The 23243-nt window shown below is 43.5% G+C and overlaps 1 protein-coding gene across 1 annotated transcript in view; it reads right to left on the reverse strand.

Annotated features, from left to right (window-relative positions):
* Positions 1 to 659: 659 nt before the first annotated feature.
* Positions 660 to 23243, reverse strand: part of PDLIM1 (PDZ and LIM domain 1) — a 43041-nt gene continuing 20457 nt past the window's right edge. The window contains exons 3-7 of the mRNA XM_056120724.1: positions 22774 to 22858; positions 16897 to 17096; positions 5866 to 6017; positions 1771 to 1888; positions 660 to 1206 (exon numbers count right to left, since the gene is read on the reverse strand). Coding sequence (XP_055976699.1) covers positions 1020 to 1206; positions 1771 to 1888; positions 5866 to 6017; positions 16897 to 17096; positions 22774 to 22858 — 742 coding nt within the window. The 3' untranslated portion in view covers positions 660 to 1019. The remainder of the gene's footprint in view (positions 1207 to 1770; positions 1889 to 5865; positions 6018 to 16896; positions 17097 to 22773; positions 22859 to 23243) is intronic.

Consider the following 23243-nt stretch of genomic DNA (forward strand, 5'->3'; position numbering starts at 1 on the left):
CTAGAAAAATGTACAAATTGTCAGTTTTCCAGAATGATAAAAAGACCTGAAAACTATAAAAAATTTATTTTCATTATATAGTATATTATTTATAGATATTACTATTATGTTCTAATATTCTAATATTTTTACATGTTTTGTCTCTGGAACACATTTTCAAGTTAAACACAACTGTCTAAAATGGTATTTTGTTCAAAGATGAACTATCTGATAAGTTGTTAATTAGGGTTTGCCATTCTATGCTCTCAAATTTGACATTTCTGATGACTATTTGAGCACGATCTCCCTTTTATCTATACCTTGGTGTGAAATCTGTTCATCTTTCAGGGTCTTGCTTTCCCTTGAAAATATCTGTTCATATTATGTCTCCCTTAGATTCTAACTATGTACCCAAGGGCACAAAATCAAAAAAAAAAAAAAAAGATGTTTCCAATGTCTCCAGTGCGTTTGGGTAAGCAAATTCTCTTACAACAAAAGAACTACTGGAATGCGGCTCATTCAAATGTCAGTTCTCACACCAGGAGGGAAAGAGCTGCAAATCCCAAAGTGGGAAGAAAGAAAGAAACAAACAAACAATGCTCCAAACAAGATTAAGAGGCTTTAGAAATCTCCTCTCGAAATAAAGCACAAGGTCAATGACAAAATGACACCACACTCTCTTAGGGTTCATAAATTTATTGAGTAAAAACAAAATAAGATCAGGCATATTAAATTTGGGTCTGTTTGAACGTGACCGATGTCCGTATGCAGCAGAGATGAAATGAGGTAAGTATAAGGGTAAGACAGTGTGCTCTGGCAAGCAGACACTGAGCAAAAGCCCTCTTCCCTCCATTGTAAAGGACCCACATTGTCGCTGCATCAGGAAGCAAAGGAAGGGGAACTGACAATTTAAACAGCAGGGATGAAACCATAGGGAGAAAGAACTTGCCAGAGCCGAGAGGGCTAGTGAGTGCAGAGAGAGAACAGACTGCCTGAGGGGCTAGTTGGAGAATGGATTCGGAGCGGATCTGCCTGCCAACTCACTTGGGGAACACAGCAACCACATCATAGCCCTCAGGGGGAGTCGTCCGCTCCCGGGCATGCTTTTCACAGTAGATTTGATCCTCTACAAAGAAATGGCCCTTCTGTTTCAGATTGGTGCCGCAGTCGGTGCACACGTAACACTCCGGGTGGCGGTGTCGTTCTCTCAGCTTCACAAACACGCCACTGCAGGAGAAGGAGAGAGAAGAAGCAAGGGGGAGGGGGGTGGGTGTCTGTGAAGAGTGAGTACCAAGCAGGGCCTCCAAACAATTCCTAGTTATCAGGAGCTTACTCACTCTTGGGATTCAGAGTCATTTCTTTCGTTTGGTTTTTGGGCCGTACCCTATGGTGCTCCTAGTTCTGCTCAAGAATCACTCCTAGCGGGCTCAGGGGACCCAGCGGGGAGCCAGAGACTGAGTCTGGGTCCGCTGAGTGCAAGGCAAGTGCGACCCCGCTGTACTAATGCTGCCACTCCCAAGAGATGTTTCCATTCACGCCCTGCAGGAGTCTCCCCCACTTTAAGGGAGCAGCCCTGCTTTTCCTGGCTTTATAGGTTCTTCATCTAAGGGCTCTCCAGCCCAGGCAGCCTCTCTGCAGTGGGCTCTGGGGCACGTGACCCACAGGCTCTTGCTGCTCTGCTGTTTCAGGCTAGACTCTCCCCCATGCCACACTCCAAATGAACAGCACTGCACAGCCACGAGCGCATTGTTGACCTTTGGAGTTCAAGGCCTGGGGAAGGTAGATACTTACACAATGCCAGTGCCGCATTTGTCACACATGGGCAGCTTTTGCGCATTTCCTATAGATGCAGCCACTTTGGTGACTGGAGCCTTTACACTTCTGAAACCAGTGGGTTTGTTGGGATCTCCTAAAATGAAAAAATAAATAAATAAATAAATAAAAATGGAGTTGGCCAGAAAGTAGAAAACCACATAAGTTACTTTTTCAGAAACACACACATACTCACATGCAGTATACGTATCTCTCTCCCACTCTGTATGTGTGTATATACTATATAAATCACAAATATAATATATATATACAAATACTTACATGTTCTAGGAAGATCATGGGTACTAGACTCAAACAGATCTAGCTCTGCTGTGTGATCCTAAGCAAGTTACTTAACCTTTCTAATCCCAAGTTTCCTGTTCAATAAAACAAGGGCTCATACTCCTCTCCCATTATGAGTACAAAAAAAAGTAAAAGTAAAGGCCCTCCCGTTGATCACTGATTTGCTCGAGCGGGCCCAATAACGTCTCCATTGGAGACTTTGTTGTTACTGTGTCTGGCATATCGAATACTCTCGGTAGCTTGCTGGGCTCTCCGAGAGGGGTGGAAGAATCGAACTCGGGTCGGCCATGTTGGCTGCGTGCAAGGCAAACGCCCTACCCGCTGTGCTGTCGCTCCAGCCCTGAGTACAAAAATTTTGTACTCAAAAATGAGTACAAAAATTCTCCTAAAATACCATCCCCTCAAAACACAAATTACTTTATGAGTACAAACATGCAAATACTAATATAGGAACATTAAAATGCTTTACTTAAACAAGACAAACAAAACATTGTTTGATAAACGAAAGACAATGTGCTTGGATGTAAAAACAAATCCATAAAAGAAAGTGATTCCTTTTTTTAACTCAACCTTTCTTGCCCCAGTCAGAACTATCATTCAAATAGTTGGAGGACTCCCTCTGCTGGCCTCTGAATGGAAGGACTTATTCCTAAGTACAGTCCCAGCCACTATTGCCCAGGCTCAAACCGAAATTGACCAGGAGTTTTATAGAGCCAAACTCTATAACACCAGTAGGAGCTACACTGGGTCATCCCCGAAACCCAAAATGGGCTGGCAAGAGAGGACAGCGTGTGTAGCACTTGCCTTTCATAGAACTGAGCCTAGTTTGATCCCCAGCGCTACCTGTAGTCCCTACTCCAGGAGTGACCCCTGAGCAGAGTTAGCAAGTTGGGTGTGACTTCCCAAAAAAAATAAATATATAAAACAGAAGCATATCAGTTTTGTCTTGATCATTAAAGGGTTTAGAGGCTTTAGAAGATAGATCTAGGCCGGATGTCTTTTTCACATCACCCTAATCTAGGCCTTGCTCCACGACATCTCAGAAGAACCTGTGGGCAGCTTTATGGCTCAAAGCACTCCAAATTTTCTGGCTACAGGTGTTGACACCACCTTGGCTTGCCTGTCCCTGTCAAAAATGAGGAAATGGCAGCATCTCTGGAGAAGGACAGGGCTCAGAAAGGCAAACTGTGTGCTCAAGATACCCACTCACAGAGATCGGGGGCTTCCACGTGATGGGTTGTTTTCCACACAACTTACTGCATCCGGAGGGGGAAATAATGGGAACAGGAAAGAACCCGGATGCTAGAGGGTAAAAGGAGAAGAAAGGGGGGACAGGAGAGCCCCCTTGTGGTGGCAGTAGAATCCACACTCCATCCTGAAATAAAGAGAATTGACCCTCAGGAAGCTGACAGAGAGGATAAAGCCAAACTCACTGTGGAGAGCGCAGACCCACAGTGCCACCTTCTGGCTCAAATTTTTCTCTTCTCACTTATTCAGTTAACACTAAATTTTTTTATACTTCCCTTCAACTTCCCTCCACCCCCATTTCCCTCCCTCAGTTTGCTTACAGTCAAAATAGTAGTAGTCATTAGATTTTGGGCAATTACAAAAATTTCCAAATTTCCCTTTTACCTAGTAAATCTTGCATCTCAAAGCTTCCCTGGGGCGAAGTGGGGGAGGGGCACACAAAAAATAGATTAATAATCTCAGTCTTTTTTCTACCCACTTCACTGTTCAACAACCTTCCCTGGTTGCTCAAACCCTGTAGATTCAGACTCACAGTGTTCCTTCTGATCTGAATCCAGACCAGCGAAGGATTCTCCGGCAACCTCAGATACCAGTCCTTAGGACCCTCGTCCTCCCTGAACAGGCCATCAGCTTTCTAAGCGCAAAGGCTTCCAATCACTAGGGTGTTTTCTAAGTCTGTGGTGCCGGCTTCCAAGTCTCCACTCATTCAAGGCGCCCTCCAATGGACAAATGAATAAATAAGATGTGGCATATCCACAGAAGGCAGCAGTATTCACTTTAAAAAAAAGAAAGGGCCAGAGCAAGATGCCAAGAATATATATGCCTGGCATGGGTCAGGACCCAACCTCAATGCCTGGCACTGCATGGCTCCCCCTAAGACAGCTGGTATAGCCATCCTGGTTCCTGAGAGTCACTGAAATAGCTCTGATGCCTGATGCTTCAAGCAGTGCCAGGTCCTAGCACTGAACAGCCACATTATTGGTCACCAGGAGTAGCCCCTAGTTTTCTCAAGAAGTACTTAGGAAGCCCCATTGAAAATAAATAAACAGGAAGAAAATTCAGACACTCTGCTATAAGCACTGAGTAATCTGGGTCTCAGACAATGCAGAATGTGAAGGGTTGGACGAATTGTTACCACTTCAAAACAGTCATCCATAGCAAGGCTGTCTATGAGAAATCAGGACAGCATTTATAAATAACAGCCTGGGAGGCACGTGAACCCTGAGGGCGATTGCTCACAAATGACCTTTGTGAGAATAAGGAAAAATCATCTTTTCCACAGACTCATCTAGTAAAACTGTCTCATAATGAACAGTTGCCATTATGATAGCATTACTAATATCTACTTGGAAACCAAAACCACATAGTAGGTCTACAAGGAGACCTGCAAAGCTACACAGGGTGGCCAGGGTACCATGAAAAGGCAGGCTGGTCCTGAGTCTCATGCTGAGCAATCGTCAATCGTCAGAATAGTTTACAAGCACCTCTTCTGGTCATGACTGTGATGGTGTCTGTGCAGTGTAGGACAATTGATCTTTACAATAATCTTAGAGAAAAGGAGTTTTATTCCTGAGGGTCAGAAGAAGTAGATGTGGCCAAACTGGGACAAAGGCTCTCATGAGGTCACTTACTGGCTCTCATGAAGTCACTTACTCTCAGAGCAGAACAAATATAAGTACCCAAGAGTAAACTCCCACACCTGGTGTTACCCAGCTGCAGATTTATCTTCACTCTGCTCTGTGATAACCCATGGCCTACCAGCTCTGACTCATGTTAAACACCATAAAAGGGTGACACGTGAGTTCAAACCAGTGGCCGGGAGACAGATCAACGGTATGCTACAACAGTCCAGCTGATCCTTACCTCAGTGTCCTGAGGCTCATGAGTCATAAAAATAGCCAGACAGGTGTGGCTGGGAACCTATGACCTTCCTCTGTCTTGTTTCCTCTCCCCCTCACCTCCCTCTCCTGTCCTCTTCCTCACTGTCATTATTTTCAAAATGTTATAAGGGACAGAGAGGTAGCACAGCAGGCAGGAACTCACCTGGCACATGACTGACCCCAGTTCGATCCCTGGTACCCCATATGATCCCCCAAGTCATCCAGGAGTGATCCCGGAGCACAGAGCTGGTAGTAAACCCTGAGCACTGGTGGATGTGGACCCCCCCACCCCCGAATAAAAACAAAAAACGAACACGAAAAATGCCTGTCCAAGAGTCAGGATGGTGTGGGAGGGAAAGTAGGGAGAAAACTTGGAGACATTAGTGGAAGAAAGTTAACACCAGTGCACTTGTACTAGTCTATAACTATAAATCATGGTGCTTTAACAAAAATTTTTCAAGAGAATTCAAAAAATAAATTATAAAAACCAAAATATTTAAAAGTCATGAACATTTTTAAATCCATCTCTTCCAATTCCACGCTGTGTTCTTCCTGCCTACTCCAAGCCCAGAGAGGTCAGCAATAGTTGCCCCTTAGCCCAAAGCTAGAACAAGACCCTCCAAACACAGGCTGAGCTGGTTACCTTTCTCCTCAGACTCGAGGATTTCCTGCAAAACCAAGAAGGAAGTGGATTGTTTCGGGGGTTCGTTCAACTCCTGCTTCTCCTGCAGCATCTTGTAGACTTCAGATTCCTTGCTGATGATGAGTCCGCTGGCAGGCTGAGAAGGGTCTAAGCTGTTAAGAGTGTACAGGAATTTATTAGAACTTGTACAAAGGGAGAAGAATTTTTCTAGGCATCCCTCTTATAAGCAAATACACCCCAAAATCAGAGACAGTTTTAGTCTTCTCTTCACCTAGCCCCACCTGCCAATGGTGTGATGGATCTGGGGTCTGATCAGGCAACTACTTCCACCTAGTAAGAGTCTTTCCCAAACAGCTTCAGTAACTTGATTGCCTCTGCCCGAACCCCATGGAATCAAAATGCTTTGCTTCTCCTTCAATAATAAAAACAACATTACGGTCCAGAGGAAATTCAGAAGGAAAATGCCAATCACCACCTGAGCACTGAAAAGTCGACCAGGCATGCTCAGTAGAAGGCTACAGAGATCACGATGTTCTTATTCCTGAGGGTGCTGAAGTGCTGCTGTCTCTGTAATTCCCAGGACTAGGGTCTCTGGTCTCTCACCTGCACTACTGAGGGAACAGACTTAGCTCTGCCTGGCTTACAGGACTGTGCCCAAGAAAATGCACAAGCACTGTGGAAACAGCCCAGGATGTTCACTGTATTTCACTGTGCAGTTGGTACACCTTGTTTTGCCATCTGAAATTTGGTTTTCTCTACAGGGGAGGTGGGAAGGATGGCTCCCAAGTGGTGCTCAGGGTCCTGGCAATATTCCACCAAGCGAGCCAACAACAGGACCCAAGGATTCAGTGCTGCTCAGGGCATGGGGTGCTGGGGACAAGCAGGGCCATCCCAGCAATGTTTACGGGCCTCTAGAGTCACATCCAGTAAGCTCGAGGGATCAGGTGATGCCAGGGATCAAAAGCTACAAGTAACAGTCCCACCCCACTTCTTTTTCCAAAAAACTCTGGCATAATGTTTGTGACATTATGGTGAAATATATGGTGAAATACAATAAAGAGGGAGTAGAGTCCTCAGCTCCTCCAGAACAGGCACTGGGAAAACCAGACCTTTCCTCCACACCTTCCACCATCATTGTGGGCTCCTGAGAGGTCTTTGGCTTTTTTCCCCAAAAAGGGGTATTTTCTAGTAGAGGAGGCCTCTGCTGCCTTTCTAGGAGTGTAAAGGGATGGAGACTCCAGTCGCCTTTACCCATTAAGTCTATCCTGAACCTACTCCTTCTCAGTACCCTTCCTCCACCACATGCCACAGTCATACCAGTATGTCTTATCAGCTTCCTAGTTTTCCCCCTGCTGCCATTTTCAACCCCAGGATATTGGGTGTTGCTCCCAAATAGTTCTCAGGGAACCCAGGGCCTACATTCTACCCAACAGGTCTGAGATTCAGTGCAAGGGCCTAAGGAGGCAGTGCTGTTCAGGCTCTACTAGGGCAATCCCAGTCATGGTGAGGGTCTCCACAAAGACACTAGGCAATGTTCAGGGGAGCTGTGTGGTGCCAGGGATCAAACCAAGTTGGGTGCATAACCCCTGTACCATCTCCTTGTCCTGGAGATACTTATGTTCAATTAGAGGCCAACTCAGATGTCAAACACAAGAATTAGACTCAGACTATGACAGGATGTGCTTCCATGCATTCTCATCTGATTGAAATGCCCAAAGAAATAAGATTTGGCAACAGAATACAAGCTAAATGTAATTTATTACCACGGGAGTAAATGTCATAATGAAAAGCAGACAGGCTCTCATGGCAATGTTCTTCCGTCTCCATGCACATCAACATGCACTCCTTGCTCATTTCAACTGAGGCATAATGTGAAAGCTCTTTCTTGAACACTCCTGAGCCTTTGTGCTTACTGCTCCCTCTGCTTGGAACATCTCTACCCAGACTGCCCCACAACTCCAATACTACCACGAGTTCTCTGCTCAAATATCATCCTTGAAGAATGCTCCCAAGCTTCCATTCTCATTTACTCTATTTTCAATCCCAGTTTGATCCATGGCACCATAATATATGGCCCCCTGAGCACCATTAAGAATGATTTCTGAGCACAGAACCAGGAGTAAGTCCTGGGTACCACAAGTTATGGCCCAACCCACCCCCAATCACACTAGCATATCAATTAACAGAACAAATATTTGTTAAAATTAAGTATACTTCTTCATGATTAAAAAACAAAAATTTAAGAAACTCAGAAGGAGATTATTTCCAAATTGTAAAGGCCATATGTGGAAAGCAATTGACATCATATTTAATGGTGAAAAACTAAGATTTTTTTTCCTTAAGATTGGGACCAAGGTAAGAAGTCCACCATCATTACTTCTCAGTGTAGTTTTTAAGTCCTCATCAGAGCAATTTAAAAGAAAAAGAAAAGGAAATTGAAAAGGAAAAGGGAAAATTATCTGTACATAACAACATTTTCTATTAATACTAAGGATTAACCCAAACACAAAACTGTTCACATAAAAGGATTCAGCAAAGTTGTATATACAAAAATCACTTGATGAACAATTCAAAAATAAAGTCAACAAAGTAATTCCATTTACAATATCATCAAAACAATATAATACTTAGGAATAAAGTAAACCAAGGAGATCAAAAACTTGTATACCAAAACCAAAAAAGATATGAAAGAAATTAAAGATGTAGGGGGCTGGAGCAATAATACAGCAGTAGTGTGTTTCTGCTGCACGTGAGTGATCTGGGACCACCCCATATGGTCCCCCAAATCTGCCAAGGAGTCATCCCTGAGTGAAGAAACAGGGATAAACCCTGAAGGTCACCGGGTGGAGCACCAAAACAACAATAATAATTATAGATTTAAATAAATGGGAGGACATCTAGGGTCACATACTGGCAAAATTAATATTCTTCAAATAATGATCCTATACAAGCAATCAACAGGTGTGATGCAATGAACATCATAACAAGGAAGTGTGACCCCTGGTGAGCATTGTGTGAGAACCACAGAGGCACAATACTCAGAGCTTTTGTGCCTAAACTAAGAAGTGCACTTTCTGGCAAGCATATGCCCAAAACCCACAACTACAAGAGTGTGAACTTCGTTGAGCACCAAGGCCAAGTGTGTGAGCATCACAACCTGATAAACACTCCCTGGGAATTACAACTAAATTGTGCAAGCACCCCAGTCAGGTGTGTGTGTAACCCCTGGTTGTGAGAGGGAGGGAAAGAATAAAGAAAACAGACAATTACCAGAAAAATTCAAATCAACTCAAAACCATGATAATATCCTCACTTCATGTCATTAGGATGGCTACTGTCAAAACAAACACATAGCAAAAACAGAAAATAGCAAGTGTTATAGATGGAAAAATAAGAATCTTACGCATTCTTGGTAAAAATGTAAAATGTTGCCACTTTTATGAAAAAAACGCAAAGAAGTTCTTTAAAAAAAATCAGCCACAACTACCATGTCATCTAACAATTACACTTCAGGGTATATATTCATAAGAAATAAAATCAGGATTTCAGAGAGATACTTTCAGCTTCAGTATCACTGCAGCATTATTCAGAGTATTTCAGAAGTACAAGAAAACCACCTGCAGGAGTAACAGATAAATGCATAAAGAAAATGTGGTGGATACATACACAATGGAACCTACAAAAGAATCCTGTCATATGCTAAAACATGATGAAACTAGTTATTCTCATGCTATAGCATGATGAACTTAGCATGATAAACTTAAGACAGTAAGCTAAGTGAAATCAGCCAGTCACATAGAGGCAAATATGATGATTTGATGATTTGATTTCTATTAGATATTGAGAGAAATCCTCCTTAAAAACAACAAGTGGAACAGTGGTTTTTCAAGAGAGAGGAAAGGGGAATAAGGAGAGCTATGTTCAGTGTCAGTTTTACACGATGAAAAATTTCTAAGATGAATTGCACAACAAACTGCATATAGTTATCATTACTTTACACTTAAAAATGGCTGGGATGATGTATTTTATATTACGTGTTTTCACTACAATGGAAACAAAGGTATGTCCTTTAAAATGAAATAAAAGGAAGCATTGGTACATTTTTTAAAAGGCTGAATAAATTTCCTGTGAATTATGCTAAGTAGAAAAAAAAAATCAATCCCCAGCCTTTTCTACTCTGAAAAAGATCGTGCTCTTTCTTGAACATCTCTCTCTGTCTCTCTCTCTCTGTGTCTCTCTGTGTCTCTTTCTCTGTCTCTCTCTCGCTTTCCCCCTTTGCTCGCAACATTCCTCTAAAATAATTTATTTAAATAAAACTATTTTACACTACTAAAAAAAGTATCCTCCAAAAGTTACATACTGTGTAATTCCATTAAGATATCACTGTATCACTGTCATCCCATTGTTCATATATTTCCTTGAGCAGGCACCAGTAATGTCTTCATTTGTCCTAGCCCTGAGATTTTACCAAGTGCCACATTGGAGGCTCTTTCAGGGTCAGGGAAATGAGACCCATCATTGTTACTGGATTTTGGCATATCGAATACTCCACGGGGAGCTTTCCAGACTCTGCTGTGCGGGCAGGATACTCTCGGTAGCCTGCCAGGCTCTCTGAGAGTGGGAACAAGACAAAAGAGGTCGCGCAGCTGGAGCTACAGTACAGTGGATAGGGCATTTGCCTTGCACGTGGCCGACCCAGGTCCGATTCCCAGCATCCCATATGGTCCCCTGAGCACGGCCAGGAGTAATTCCTGAGTGCAGAGCCAGGAGTAATCCCTCTGCATCGCTGGGTGTGACTCGAAAAGCCATTAAGATATAACATTTTTTAAAAAAGAAAAAGAAAATCACAAAAATAAAAGCAATTGATGGATTGTAAGGGATTAAGTAAGGGGAGAGGCATCAAAAATGGGATAAATGAGACAAACACACAGTTCTGTGAAGAAAATATACAAATGGACAAAAGTATATGAGGAAGTGTTCAATGACACTTATTATCAGAGAAATACAAATCAAAGCAACAAGATATCATCTTACACCAGTGACAGAGGCACATATAAAAGAATCTGAAACAACAGGTGTTGGCAGGGATGTATTAAAAAAAGAAATCCTCTTTCATTAGAGTGAGGATATTGACCAGCTTGGTTTCTGTGGAAAACAGCATGAAGTTTTCAACAAAACAAAAAACAGAGCTTTCATAAGACCCAGTAATTCTACTTCTTCACCTCTATCCCGCAAACACAAAAACATTAACTCAAAAAGTATCCACATACCTACATTCATTACATAGAAGTAAAAAATCCAGGATATAGAAAAAACCCAAATGTCCAATGACCAATGACTGGATAAAGAAGTTGTGGCATATTTATACCATGGGAATATAAGAAAAGATGATATGCAGCTATAAGAAAAGATGAAATGTTACATTTGGCTACAACTTGGATGGAAATGGAGAGGATCATGTTAAGCAAAGCAAGTCAGAGGCAGAAGAACAAATACCAGATGAGCTCATTCTCTGTGGTATACAGAGAATCAAAAACGGGAATAAACAGTAACAATTATGAATTCTTGGCCCTCAATTACAAAACTCAGATACCAAGCAGTTTAAAAGATAGGAGGGGCATGAAGAGGTGGAGTAGGAGTAACATAAGGACAGCGGTGGAGGGGATGGAATACTGTGGTGGTAGCGGGGAGCTGTAATTTTGTACATCAGAACTATAAATGTTAAACTATCGTAACCATGTTACCTAAACTATAATAAAAGCATGGGGAGAGGCAATATGAGAGGGTGAATGTGGCTGTAATAAAGGGCATCCTAAGGAACCCTTGTGGTGATGGAAATATTCAGAATCTTGACTGGGACAATGTCACTGTTCTAGTGTTGAAATTGTGCTCTAGTTTTCAAGATGTTATCATTGAAGGAAAGCGGGTGGAGGGTAAAGAAGATTTGACTGTATTAAGTCCTATAAGTATTTGTGAATTATTTCAGAGTAAAAAGCTTCATTTTTGAGAAGATAGCTTTTTCCCAAAAGCGGTGAATAGATTTGCCGACTTTGTTTTCAAGTAAGTGGGGAGGGGATAGAGAGATAGCACAGCGGACAGAGCATTTGCCTTACACGTGACTAAACCAGGTTTGATTCCCAGCATCCCATATTGTTCCCTGAGCACCATCAGGAGTGATTCCTGAGGGCAAAGCCAGGAGTAAGCCCTGCGCATTGCCAGGTGTGACCCAAAAAGAAAAAAAAAATATCAAGTAAGTGGGGAAAAGAGAGGTAGACCAATTCAGAAAAGAAACTTTTTTTTAATGACATACCAACCTAGTTACCTTAGGGTTCTCTCTCTCTCTCTCTCTCTCTCTCTCTCTCTCTCTCTCTCTCATATACACACACACACACACACACACACACACACAATGCAAATCTGGGAAACCCTATGCAACAATTTTTGAAAGGGGAGCCTAGTCAGAATATTCCCTAAATTCCCTAGACTTCAAAGGGCTAGATGCTGGACCTGTAATGAGAAACCAAAAGAGTAATTATGGCCACTGGGAGAGAGTGTAATCCAAACTCTAGAGCCAGTTCACTGTGGACTGCAGGCAAGTCCAAAAGCGGTTCAAAGTGCTACCCTCTTGCAAGAGGTTTCTTCTGAAGCAGCTCCAAATGAGTCAGACTTAGCATAATCCCTCTGATCTCATCTGACTAGAGACAATGCATTCTTTTATTTCCACTGCACCTGCTTAGAAATCTGCCCCAGAATATATGTGAGGAATGCTGAGAACACAATGGGAAGAGCTAGCACCTTTGTCAACTATGCTGGTTACAGGCACTCAACCAACTATTCCCTGGAAAGGTCACCACTCCCTCAGAAAGGTGATTAACTACACCAGTCCCTGGCTTACACTGTAAACTAAAAAGTTTACTATAGGTGACAGCGAAATCTCATCCAAGACATTCTGTCTGCATGCTCCCATCCTTCTTCAATCCCTAGTAATCAGAAGAGATGGTCCTAGAGCTTCTTGTGGGCAATGAAATCAGTAACAAATGGTATTTACTGAGCTTGTCTAGAAGCCATGCACCATGCTGGATGCTTCATACACATCATTTAGCACCTTCTCAGTAACCTGATGAGGAAGTCAGTGTTATCTGCACCTTAGAAATGAGGAGTCTGGGTTTCTGAGAAGGTACAGGTTCATGCAATTACAAAGAGGCAGAGCTGGAATTTAAGCACAGGTCCCTCTCACAAAGCAGGTACCTTTAGAATAGCATCAAGCAGCAACAAATATAATGAAATCCAGGTCCCAAAACACTAGTAAATGACCAGAACTCAACTAAAAGAGGTGAGGGAACAGGTGAAAACTTTCTACTGGACTGAATAGCATTTCCTCCACCCGCCTGGTTCATAGCAGGTACTCAATAATGAATGCTGAGCTGACCTGGCCTGGGGACCCTCCTGGTCAGCTGTGCCTGTGCTGAGAGGACAGGTGGCTATCGTACCCTCTTACCTGCCTTCCCAGCTGCATTTAGAAATGGTAATGCTATCAATCACTTGCTCAGAAACCCCACAAGAGAGGACAGCCCCAAAGCACAGGGCTTTGACATGAGCAGGACAAACAAGACTCAAGCGTTGACCCCCAGGAGATTGGCAATGACCTCAGAGGCGAAGTATGAAATAAGTCAATTCTGGAAGCTCAGGGACTTCCACAGAATAAACAGCGGGGATGAGTGGGTGCTTTGACCTCCTGCTGACTGAGCAAGCAGGTTGCCCAGTGGCTGCTGGCTCTGCAAGAGAAGCTCCCTTTGCTGAGAACCCAAAAGAGCCCACTTGAGGAATTGGCCAGTAAGCAGACACCCCAGGATATGCTGCATTAGCTATCCTGGCTGGCCTTTATTTCCTGGTAATGCTCACAGGCTGCTGGTATTCCCACAGTTTCTGGATTCATCCTTAAAGAGCTAGGGATGGAGCAGAAGTGGGGGCCTCTCTGCTGAGAAAATCTGAAAAGAGAATTCTGATAAAGACTTGAAGGCTACTGCAGCCAAAACATCTGTGACAGGAGGGGACAGAGGCATCCAGACAGTTTTAGAATTAAATTTCAGATTGGGAGGTGGGAGCTGGCAGGGAGTATGAGAGAAGAAAGAAGACATTAATGAAGGAATAACAGCCAAGGCCATACTAAAAATACTTCCCAGGCACATATTTCTCCCAATGCATAGCAGCTCTTGCAATTAAGGATGTGTCATTTCCTGGGTTATTAAATCCAGATCATAGAACATTCCTCTCTGGGACAGTAAAAGAGGGTCACATTCTCAGCCCAAAGCAGCAGAGAACAAGGCTCATGACCCTCGGAGTTTCTACCCACGTGGCTCCTCACAGAGCTGCATGAGAGAACTTTTGTCTGAGAACGCTGCAGTACTTCCTCCCAGGTGCCCTTAATGGCCCCATCATCACCTTGGAGGATATTGTTATTTCACCATAGTAAAGTCTTATCAAAACCAGAATTTGGCAAAAGCAGCAGGATATTGCTTCTTGAACTGGTTTACGACAACAAATGATAAGGATTTTTACAATCTTACAAAATCAAACAGCAAAGAAGTCTCCCCAACATGACTCTAAGAAACCTAAGAGGAAGTCTGAGATACAACCGGAGTTGAGGTACTTGTCTTGCATGAGGCTGACCTTGGTTTGATCCCCGGCCCCGCATATGGGCCCCTGAGCATTGCCAGGAAGAGCCAGGAACAGCCCCTGAGCATGATGAGAGTAGCTCCAAAAACACCTCCCGCGAAAGTAAACGTGAAAGGTAATCACTGTCCTTTCAGTGCTGGGCAACTGCTCCATGCCATTTCTCTGGTGAAAGATCAATATGCAGAGGAGGCCCTTTCTAAACATTTAAGTGCTTTGGAGTCCTTAACCACTCCGAATTTTCATTTGAAGTAACTGTTTTGCAACCTAATTACCCTAATTGCTTTTCAGATTCTGGTTAAAGGTGAACTGGGGAGAAATAAAGCGGCAAATTGGACATCAGAGTTAATCCAAAAAACGAGGATTCCACGCAGGAAAGATCTCCAAAGAGCAGATAAGGTTAGATCACACAATAAGCTTTTCCAATAAATTTGATTATCACTAACATTTTTTAAAAAATCACATTTCAAAGGGCCAGAGAAAGAGTGCAACAGGCTGGAGCAACCACTTTGCTTGCGGGAGGCCCAGGTTCAGTTTTCAGCATTGCCTGGCCCCCTCCTAGTGCTGGGAGTGACCCTGAGAATGCAAGAGCAGAGAGCAGCCCCTGAGTACAACCAGGTATGGTCCAAAAAGAAAAGAAAAGAGAAATGTCAAATAAAAAGAGCATATCTGAACTGAATGACATTTTCCAAAGTGGGAATTCGGTTCATCTAGGACAGGGTACGTGTGTTCTGCCTTTCCGTTGCCCATGCCTGGACTCAGAATTCCACCCCTGGATCATCATCTTCCCTGTCACTGGGAGCCTTTGAAGTGACAACCAGTGACCTCCTTCATCCCCTTTCCTCTTAGAAAGAACAGCGTCCATCTCTGGTTCTCCAGAATCAGCCCAGTTCTTTGCCACAAGCTGGCAAAGCTGGCAAAAACCCTGATGTTTCTGGTTCTACCTTCCCCTGCCTGGCTCCTTCCCTTGGGAAAATCCAGAGGATACATGGGATCAAGACACAGAGACACCATGTAAGAGAGAGTGTTGCAGGGGTGAAGGTCCTTGGTCCTTGTCTTGCATGTGGCCAAGCCTGGTTCTATCGTCAGTAACATCTGGTCCCCTGAGCATCACCAGATGTGCTCTGGAGGCCCTGAGTAGCTCCAGGGCGGCCCAGTTGATTCCAGTACCACAGGGCACAGCAGCATCACAGCCTCAGATCTGAGCACAGAACTACTCATCGGGGTGGTTGAGAATCTCCAGGAGGGCTCCTCCCCCCAGGTCTCATGAGCACCACTTGAGCCTCCTCGCCCGCAAACTTAGAGCACATGTGACCAAATGGATCATGGCATGTGGGGACGAGAGTTCCCCTTCCTTAGCCGTCTTCTCCCTGTCCAGCAGCACTGCCTTGCTCCCTCTGCCTTGGGCCCCGGAGCAGAGCCTGCTCCCGGGGACACACATTCAAAGACATAGGGACTGTAGTGGTGTCCTTTCCAGAGCACTGTCAAGGGTCATGGGGAGAGTCAACACTGCTTTCCTGGTAATCCATCCTAAAGGGAGTCTCCCATACTCCATGCAGATGGATACAAGAGCAGAAACCCCAAACTCTAAACACTGTAGAGCTTCCCAGGAAGGAAGAGGACTGCCAAGGAAAGAAGAATGTCACTGAGAAGGTGACCCAGGCCACAAAAATCAGGTCAGCTCCAGCACGGGATCTCAGTCCATCTATGTAGGTCAATAACACACTGGTGACTTTCCCACCTTGACTTCTTATTGCTACAAATACCCTACAAGCAGAAGCCCCCTTTTAGAGAAGAGGAAAAGGAATGTTGTAAGAATGGTGATGGAGAATGGGCACTGGTGGAGGCATGGGTACTTGATCATTGTATAACTGAAACCCAAGCACAAAAATTTGTAATAAAAATTTAAAAAAAAAGAAGAATGGTGTGAAAATAAAAAAGGGTGTTGGGAAGATCTGCCCAGGTTGGGAGATACATGCTGAGAGTAGACTATACAGACTATAGACCGAACATGACTGCCACTCAATTCCTCTTTTGCAAATGACAGCATCCAAAAGGAGAGAGAGAACAAAAGGCAATGCCCTGCCACAGAGGCAGGGTGGGATGGGGGGATGGGGGGTGGAATGGCTTCTGGGATCATTGGTGGTGGAGAATGGGCACTGGTGGAGGGATGGGTACTCGATCATTGTATAACTGAAACCCAAGCACAAAAATGTGTAAGTCTACAACTGTATCTCATGGTGTTTCACTAATAAATTTAAAAAAAAAAAGAATGGTGTGAAAGTAGGTATTTTTTTCACTGGGTCGTGGCGGAATCCCTCTTTCCTCCTGCCAAGAGCAAGGCAAAGGCTTACTCACATTCGGCCGTTCGCCTCCTCCCCACTCGCTGCTGTCTTTGACTCTAAGGCGTTGTTGAAGTTGGAGATGTTTTCTGAGGAGTACAGGCCAGCCGGGTTGTTGTACTGGTTCGTGATGATCCTGGGGGCAGAGCTGGAGGCAGGCGAGGCGGTGAAGGGCATGGCACTTCGGTTGTGGGCACTCCCTATATGCAGGACCTCCTGTCAACAGATCAGAGGAGCAATGAAGCAGGAAGCTCCAATGCACACCCCGACATGGGCAGTGCAGGGAGAAGGGCTCTGAGTGAGAGGTTCACCGCCACCCATCGATGAGAAGCTCTGCTATTCCATTAGACGCAGCAAAGGTGGGTAAGAGGGAGGCATCTTCACGGGCCAGCTTACCAGGAAAGCCTGACTTCCTTCTGCTCCTGGGTCCCCTGTGGGATTTCTCCCTGGCATGACCCCTTGACCACTACAGGTCACTGGACCTTTAAGGAGCACCTTGGGTCCTGACTTCTCTGGGAACTGGACTGTTGCCAGGGGAATCTGACATTTCTAACAATAACAGATTAATTGTCTTTGATTGCCATCAGCCCGATGACTTGAGACTTGGGAAACAGACATGTTTGGGTGTCAAACATACTTCAACCTTGCCTCTGCCTTAGAGATAAAGGACAGCAGCTTCTTCCTAGCCATAACAATACCCTCCCTCCCTCTGCCACCTGCTCGTTGTATACACAGGCATTCTCCCTCGGCCTCTATTTAACCATTGCCTATCCTAATAAACTTTCTCATAGGACTACAAGTTATGGCCCTTATGAGTGGCTTTGTCACGACCATGCAGCATGCACAACCTATGAGCATTTGGTTGCCCTATGTGCTAGGATCTTCTTCATGCTCCATGGGTCTCTGTAGTTACCAGATAACTATAGTCCCCCTTGACAGGATGCCCCTAGATGCCTGGGTTGTCAGAATCCAAGATGAAATGAAAACATCCTCTTAGGGCATCTTTCAGGGCTATTAAAGTAGGGGAAGAATAAGCAGTGGGGTAGAGGAGGACATAAAAGACAGCGAGGGTCAGCGAGAACACTCAGGGGGCTAAGGTGCATGCTTCCTGTCTGGCATGGTCATCCTGCACACTGACGGGAGCAGCCCCCAAACCACTCAAGCACAGAGTCAAGAGAAGTCGCAAAATACCCTGCAGATGAGGCCCCAAAACAAACTAAAAATATGGTGGTACATTCCTCTGAATGGAATGAGTCAGACAAGCCAGCAAAGAGGGTGGGGTATCCTCTGTAAAGCAGCTTCTCCCCAGGCACAGACCGCAGACCACTCAGCAGTGCTGGGCAGAAGGAAGAGACTCAAGATCTGTCATTTCTTTCTTTTTTTTCTCTTTTTGGGGTCTCACTCAGCAGTGCTCAGGAGTGATCCCTGGCCCGGCAGTGCTCAGGGAACCATATATGGTGCCCAGAATTCAAACCAGGGCTGAACAGGAAACAAGGCCAGCACGTTAAGCTCTGCACTATCTCTCCAGCCCAGGATCTGCCTTTTCTTGCAGGAGAAAGACAAGGCAAATCAGGAGAAAGACAAGGCAAATCAGATGTTAGACTGGAGGATACCTGTTACTGGGGCGGGCGGGGAGCTGCAGGAAGACTGAATTCCTTGTGGGTTCATTACCTTCTTTCTGTAATTTGAGGAAACATCCTCCACCCCCACTCCAGACCTCTGGGAGTCAGAGAGTGGATAATTGCATTTCAGAGCTTCTTTACAAATACCCAAAACAACTTTTTCAACAGAATTCCTTTAAAAAAATAAAACCTGGCTTTTCTGACAACTCCCTTAGCAGGATGATTTCCACAGAAGATTTTGGATCTACCAGCATGCTCTGCGCATATGCTCACTGTGTGTTCTATATCCTGGACCCCCAGAAATCTTTGTACTGGCTATCATGGCCAAAATCAACTGCACTCTAAAGAATTCATGTCTTCTAAAAGAATTCATGTCCTCTATTGCTTTTTCTTTTCTCCTTCTTTCTTCATTTCTCTTTCTTTCCTTCTCTTTTTCTTTTTCTTTCTCTCTTTTCCTTTCCTTTTTTTTTTTGGCTTAACCTTCAAATTTTTCATGCTTACTTGAAATACAACGTTCTGATTTTAAAATACAAAAGGAACATGAAAATGTATTTTATGATTAAGATTTTTCTTTTAGGGACCAAAGAGATAGTAAGGAGGTAAAAGAGAATGATTTCTTTCACTGTTCACACAGGTTTCCTCTTCAGCAAATGAGAATGAGGAAGATTGTTCCATATGAATGATATTGAGCTAACTTTATCCACATTGGACAAACACTCCATATGCAGATAATTCATAAAAGGAAAGTCTAATTCATCCAGAAAATAAACTCTAAAGTAGTCACCAAAGAATGGTGACATGAACTCTAGGACACAACTACCTCCAAGAAATAATGAGAGAGGCTGGAGCACAGGGAGTAGGGCGTTTGCCTTGCACGTGGTCGACCTGGGTTCAATTCCCAGGATCCCATATGGTTCCCCGAGCTCAGCCAGGAGTAATTCCTGAGTTCAGGAGCCAGGAGTAACCTCTGTGCATCGCTGGGTGTGATTCCCCCCACCCCCCAAATAAATAAATAAAATACTTGGAAAGAAAAAAAAGAAATAATGAGAGTCATTAAGGGCAGCAGACATGCAGCTAGATGGCCTGGGATATGGGCCTACACCCACTGGCTGATACACAGCAGACCGTGGATCACGCACAACAGCAGGCTGGAGTGAAATGCTTGCCTCCTTTCTCCTCTCTTCCTCCCCAAGGCAATTTCTAGGAGCAGAGTAGGACACTGAGCACCAGGGAACAATCCTACTCTTGGCCAAATTTTTCCACGTCACTTCCTGTTCAGCTGCTTGGGTAAGGTCTACCTCTAGGAGTCCACTTAGGAACAAGAGGCGCATGGTGTGGTGTCATGCACCAAAGAGGTGCCAGATGGTGCTCCTGAAACTCAAACAGTGCTGCAAAGCATTTCCTCCATTTAGCACAGATTAAAAGAAGGACCTCTTTCACCAGGCCAGGGTGTGAAATATTAATGTGCCGGGCACCCAGCAAGCATTCCAGCAGGACCCAGACCCTCCTTCCTTCAGAGGAACACACTTTCTCTCAGAATGGAAATCAGCAAAAAACTCAGGCTGGAAATTCTGGTTTTTACTCTATAGAGATCTTCCAAGAATATATCTGTTTTGTACATAAAAAGGAATATCTCTAAGCCTGTGTGAATACTGGTATTTCCAGAAGTCAGGCGGTTAATTCAGGGCCTGCCTTTGGAAGGGATGATGTAATTGTTTGGGCTTGTATTTATCAGTCTCCAAGGAAACTCAATAATAAGGAAATATAAAGTAGGTGTGTAACTACATTGACCTCAGATAAGCTGGGGTGTTGGTTGGCATTACATGAACTAATAGATCTTTTCATTCTATATGCACTCTCCTCTTACTCATTCCCCCAAGGAAACGGAAGATTTTGAAAGAGAAAAAAAAGAGAGGTGGGAAGTATTTCATATGAACAAAGAATTACTGGACTCAAAAATTACTCAAGTTAGAAGTTAAAAGCATCTGATCATATTTTGATGTGAAAGAATTACTTTTAACATATTAATAGGGAAATCACGTTTTATATATATTAAGCTGGAAATTCAAATATAATGCACATAAAAACTATAAAATTTAGGAATTAAGATATTTAAATAAGTTAGAATTTTAGATAATGGAAATTAAAACAAGATCATTCCTTATATATTACAAAATATAATATGTAATATTGTAACATGTAATATTGTAACATGTAATAATGTAACACATCAAACTTAACATTTATAGTAAATTTACCATAAACTGGCTGAGAATTGAGAATTAACAATAGCATGAGTATGTATAGTTGCCAGTTTATAAGCAGAATGTCACTTTAAGCATTTTCCTGGGCCTGGAGAGGTACTATGGAGGTTAAGGTTTGTGCCTTGTGTGTCACCAACCCCAGAGAGATCTCCAGTACCACATGGTATCCAACATCATGGGGCATAGCCCTGGAGGTCCTCGAGCTCTCCTGGGGATTAAAGGGGGCACATAATCTCCAGCACCACAGGGCCTGAGTAGCACCACATCCTCGGCCCCTTATACTGACCCATTTGCCTGGTAGGCTGAGAATCACTGGGAGAGACTCACAGACCTCCGGAGCAGCACCTGGGAGCCACACACACCTCCCCCACCAAAAAAATGATGAAAGAATTTTCCTTGTAGGAACTTTACAGAATGATATGTCCATGTCTATTTGAAATGTCAGATGCAAAACTCTAAAGTGATACTTAAAAGAATTCTTAAGCATCATTTTTTTAATATAATAATGGGGAAAATTGGCTACATTTCTGTTGTGCTAATAAAATCTCTTTGAGAAAATAATGAATTATATACAACCACTGAATTTACACACACCAAGGTACCCACTGAGTTCAATTTCATAAATTTCCATTTTATGTTTATAAGCTTGCTAGCTATAGGATGTCTTTTGATTTTTTTCTTAATTCACCATAAAAAATACTTCCCAGTACTTCCCAGAAAGAGAGTATAGTAGGTGGGGCATTTGCTTTGCACATGGCTGATCCAATTTCAGTATCTGGCACCACATTTGGTCCCCCAAGTCCAACTAGGAGTGATCCCTAAGCGCAGAACCAGGAATAAGCCTGAGTACCATCAAATGTGTCCCTCCCCTGCAAAAACAAAATAAATATTTGCCTAGACTATTTCAAATTGGTAGGGGGAAAAAGTCGAAATTTAATTTTGCATATAGTTATACAGTTGGGACAGTAACAATGATGGTCCTCATTCCCCTGACCCTGGAAGAGCCCCCAATATGCCATCAGGCTATACTAGCATGTGATAGAGATGAATGGAGACATCAATGGCGCCCACTCGAGCAAATTGATGAACAATGGGATAACAGTGACAGTGACAGTGACAGTGACAGTTGGGACTAAATGTATAACCACCACAAACCAAACAATAAGAAGTTTTCAGAAGTAATACTCATTTAATTATTACCTTATCACTAACAATTCAGTAATTTATCCAACATGTAACTTTGTGAAATGTATCATGTTAGGTTTAAAGAACTCTACGATGATGCTATAAACATTCTTTTAAGTTTTTTCCCTCTTAATTCAAAAGACTACTTATTCACTGCTATTATCCATAATGATATTATCCATTTCATTAATTTTGATTCTATATCAAACTACTAAGAAATGTATTGACAAACATGAGCTTTTCAGACAGTCTTTTGTCTCAGGGAATTCTATTTAGTCAACAAGTTATACCCTGATTCCCTGACACATTTTTCAATACACAAAGCTACTTTATTTTCATGCTTTTACTATTTCACTAGAAGTCTTACTATAACAATACTAGAAATTTTCATCCTCCAGCTCATAGAAACACAGTGGGACATGGAGAGAAGTAGGATTTACTATTAAACATCCTCTTAGTTCCCAGAGGCTCTAGGATTCAAGAACCACACTTCTTTCCAATTCCTGCCTGATTTATTTGTATCCGATATCCATAATAAGCTGAGTCCTCACTTGACATGGTCCTGCCACTCTATTGTGTACGGGAAGGCTTCCACCCGCTTCCCGTAGGGCCTTCCTATCCCAGGCCACGGTGTCACAGCCTAGGGGCTTTCCAAGCTCTTTCCTCTGACAGTTCCCTTACGGGAAGCACTTTACAAGAGCCAGATTCTAGCATGTCACTTGGCTCTCCCAGGCCTCCAAACACTGGAGCATGCTGAGCTATGTCCAAAGTCGAAAAGACAGCAGGAGACAAGAAGACTGGCAGTGAGGAGCAAGTACTTACTTGGGGTTCAGAGGCTAGATTCATCTTGTATGGATGACGTTTCCCTTCCTCTGTCACCAGAGGTGACCAGACTTTATGTTCAGATCTGCAACAGATTGACAAAGTTGTTGATACATTCATGTTTAAAAAAGTGACATATCCTAAGAAGAGAGCAGACAAATATCCTTGTGCTGAACCACTAGCCTCTGAACTACTAGTGCTCTGCCACCACCTTCCCCTCCTTCAAGCTACCACGAATGTGAGCTTTGAAAAGCACCAAGCCTGTGACATCTGGGTCTATGGATGCATAGGCTTACCCCAAAGATGCCTTCTCCATGCCCTTTAGGCTGCCCCAACTCTAGTCTTTCTTTCCACCCCTCTGACACCCCCAGACTGAACAATCAACTTAATCACACAACCTGTCTGGACTAAATAATTAAGCCTGTGAAAACTTCAGCAGCAACCTGAGTCTTACCTATTTTCAATACAGT

The sequence above is a fragment of the Sorex fumeus genome, unplaced genomic scaffold (genome assembly GCF_029834395.1).
Source record: "Sorex fumeus unplaced genomic scaffold, SorFum_2.1 ptg000043l, whole genome shotgun sequence".
NCBI classification, from domain to species: Eukaryota; Metazoa; Chordata; class Mammalia; order Eulipotyphla; family Soricidae; genus Sorex; species Sorex fumeus.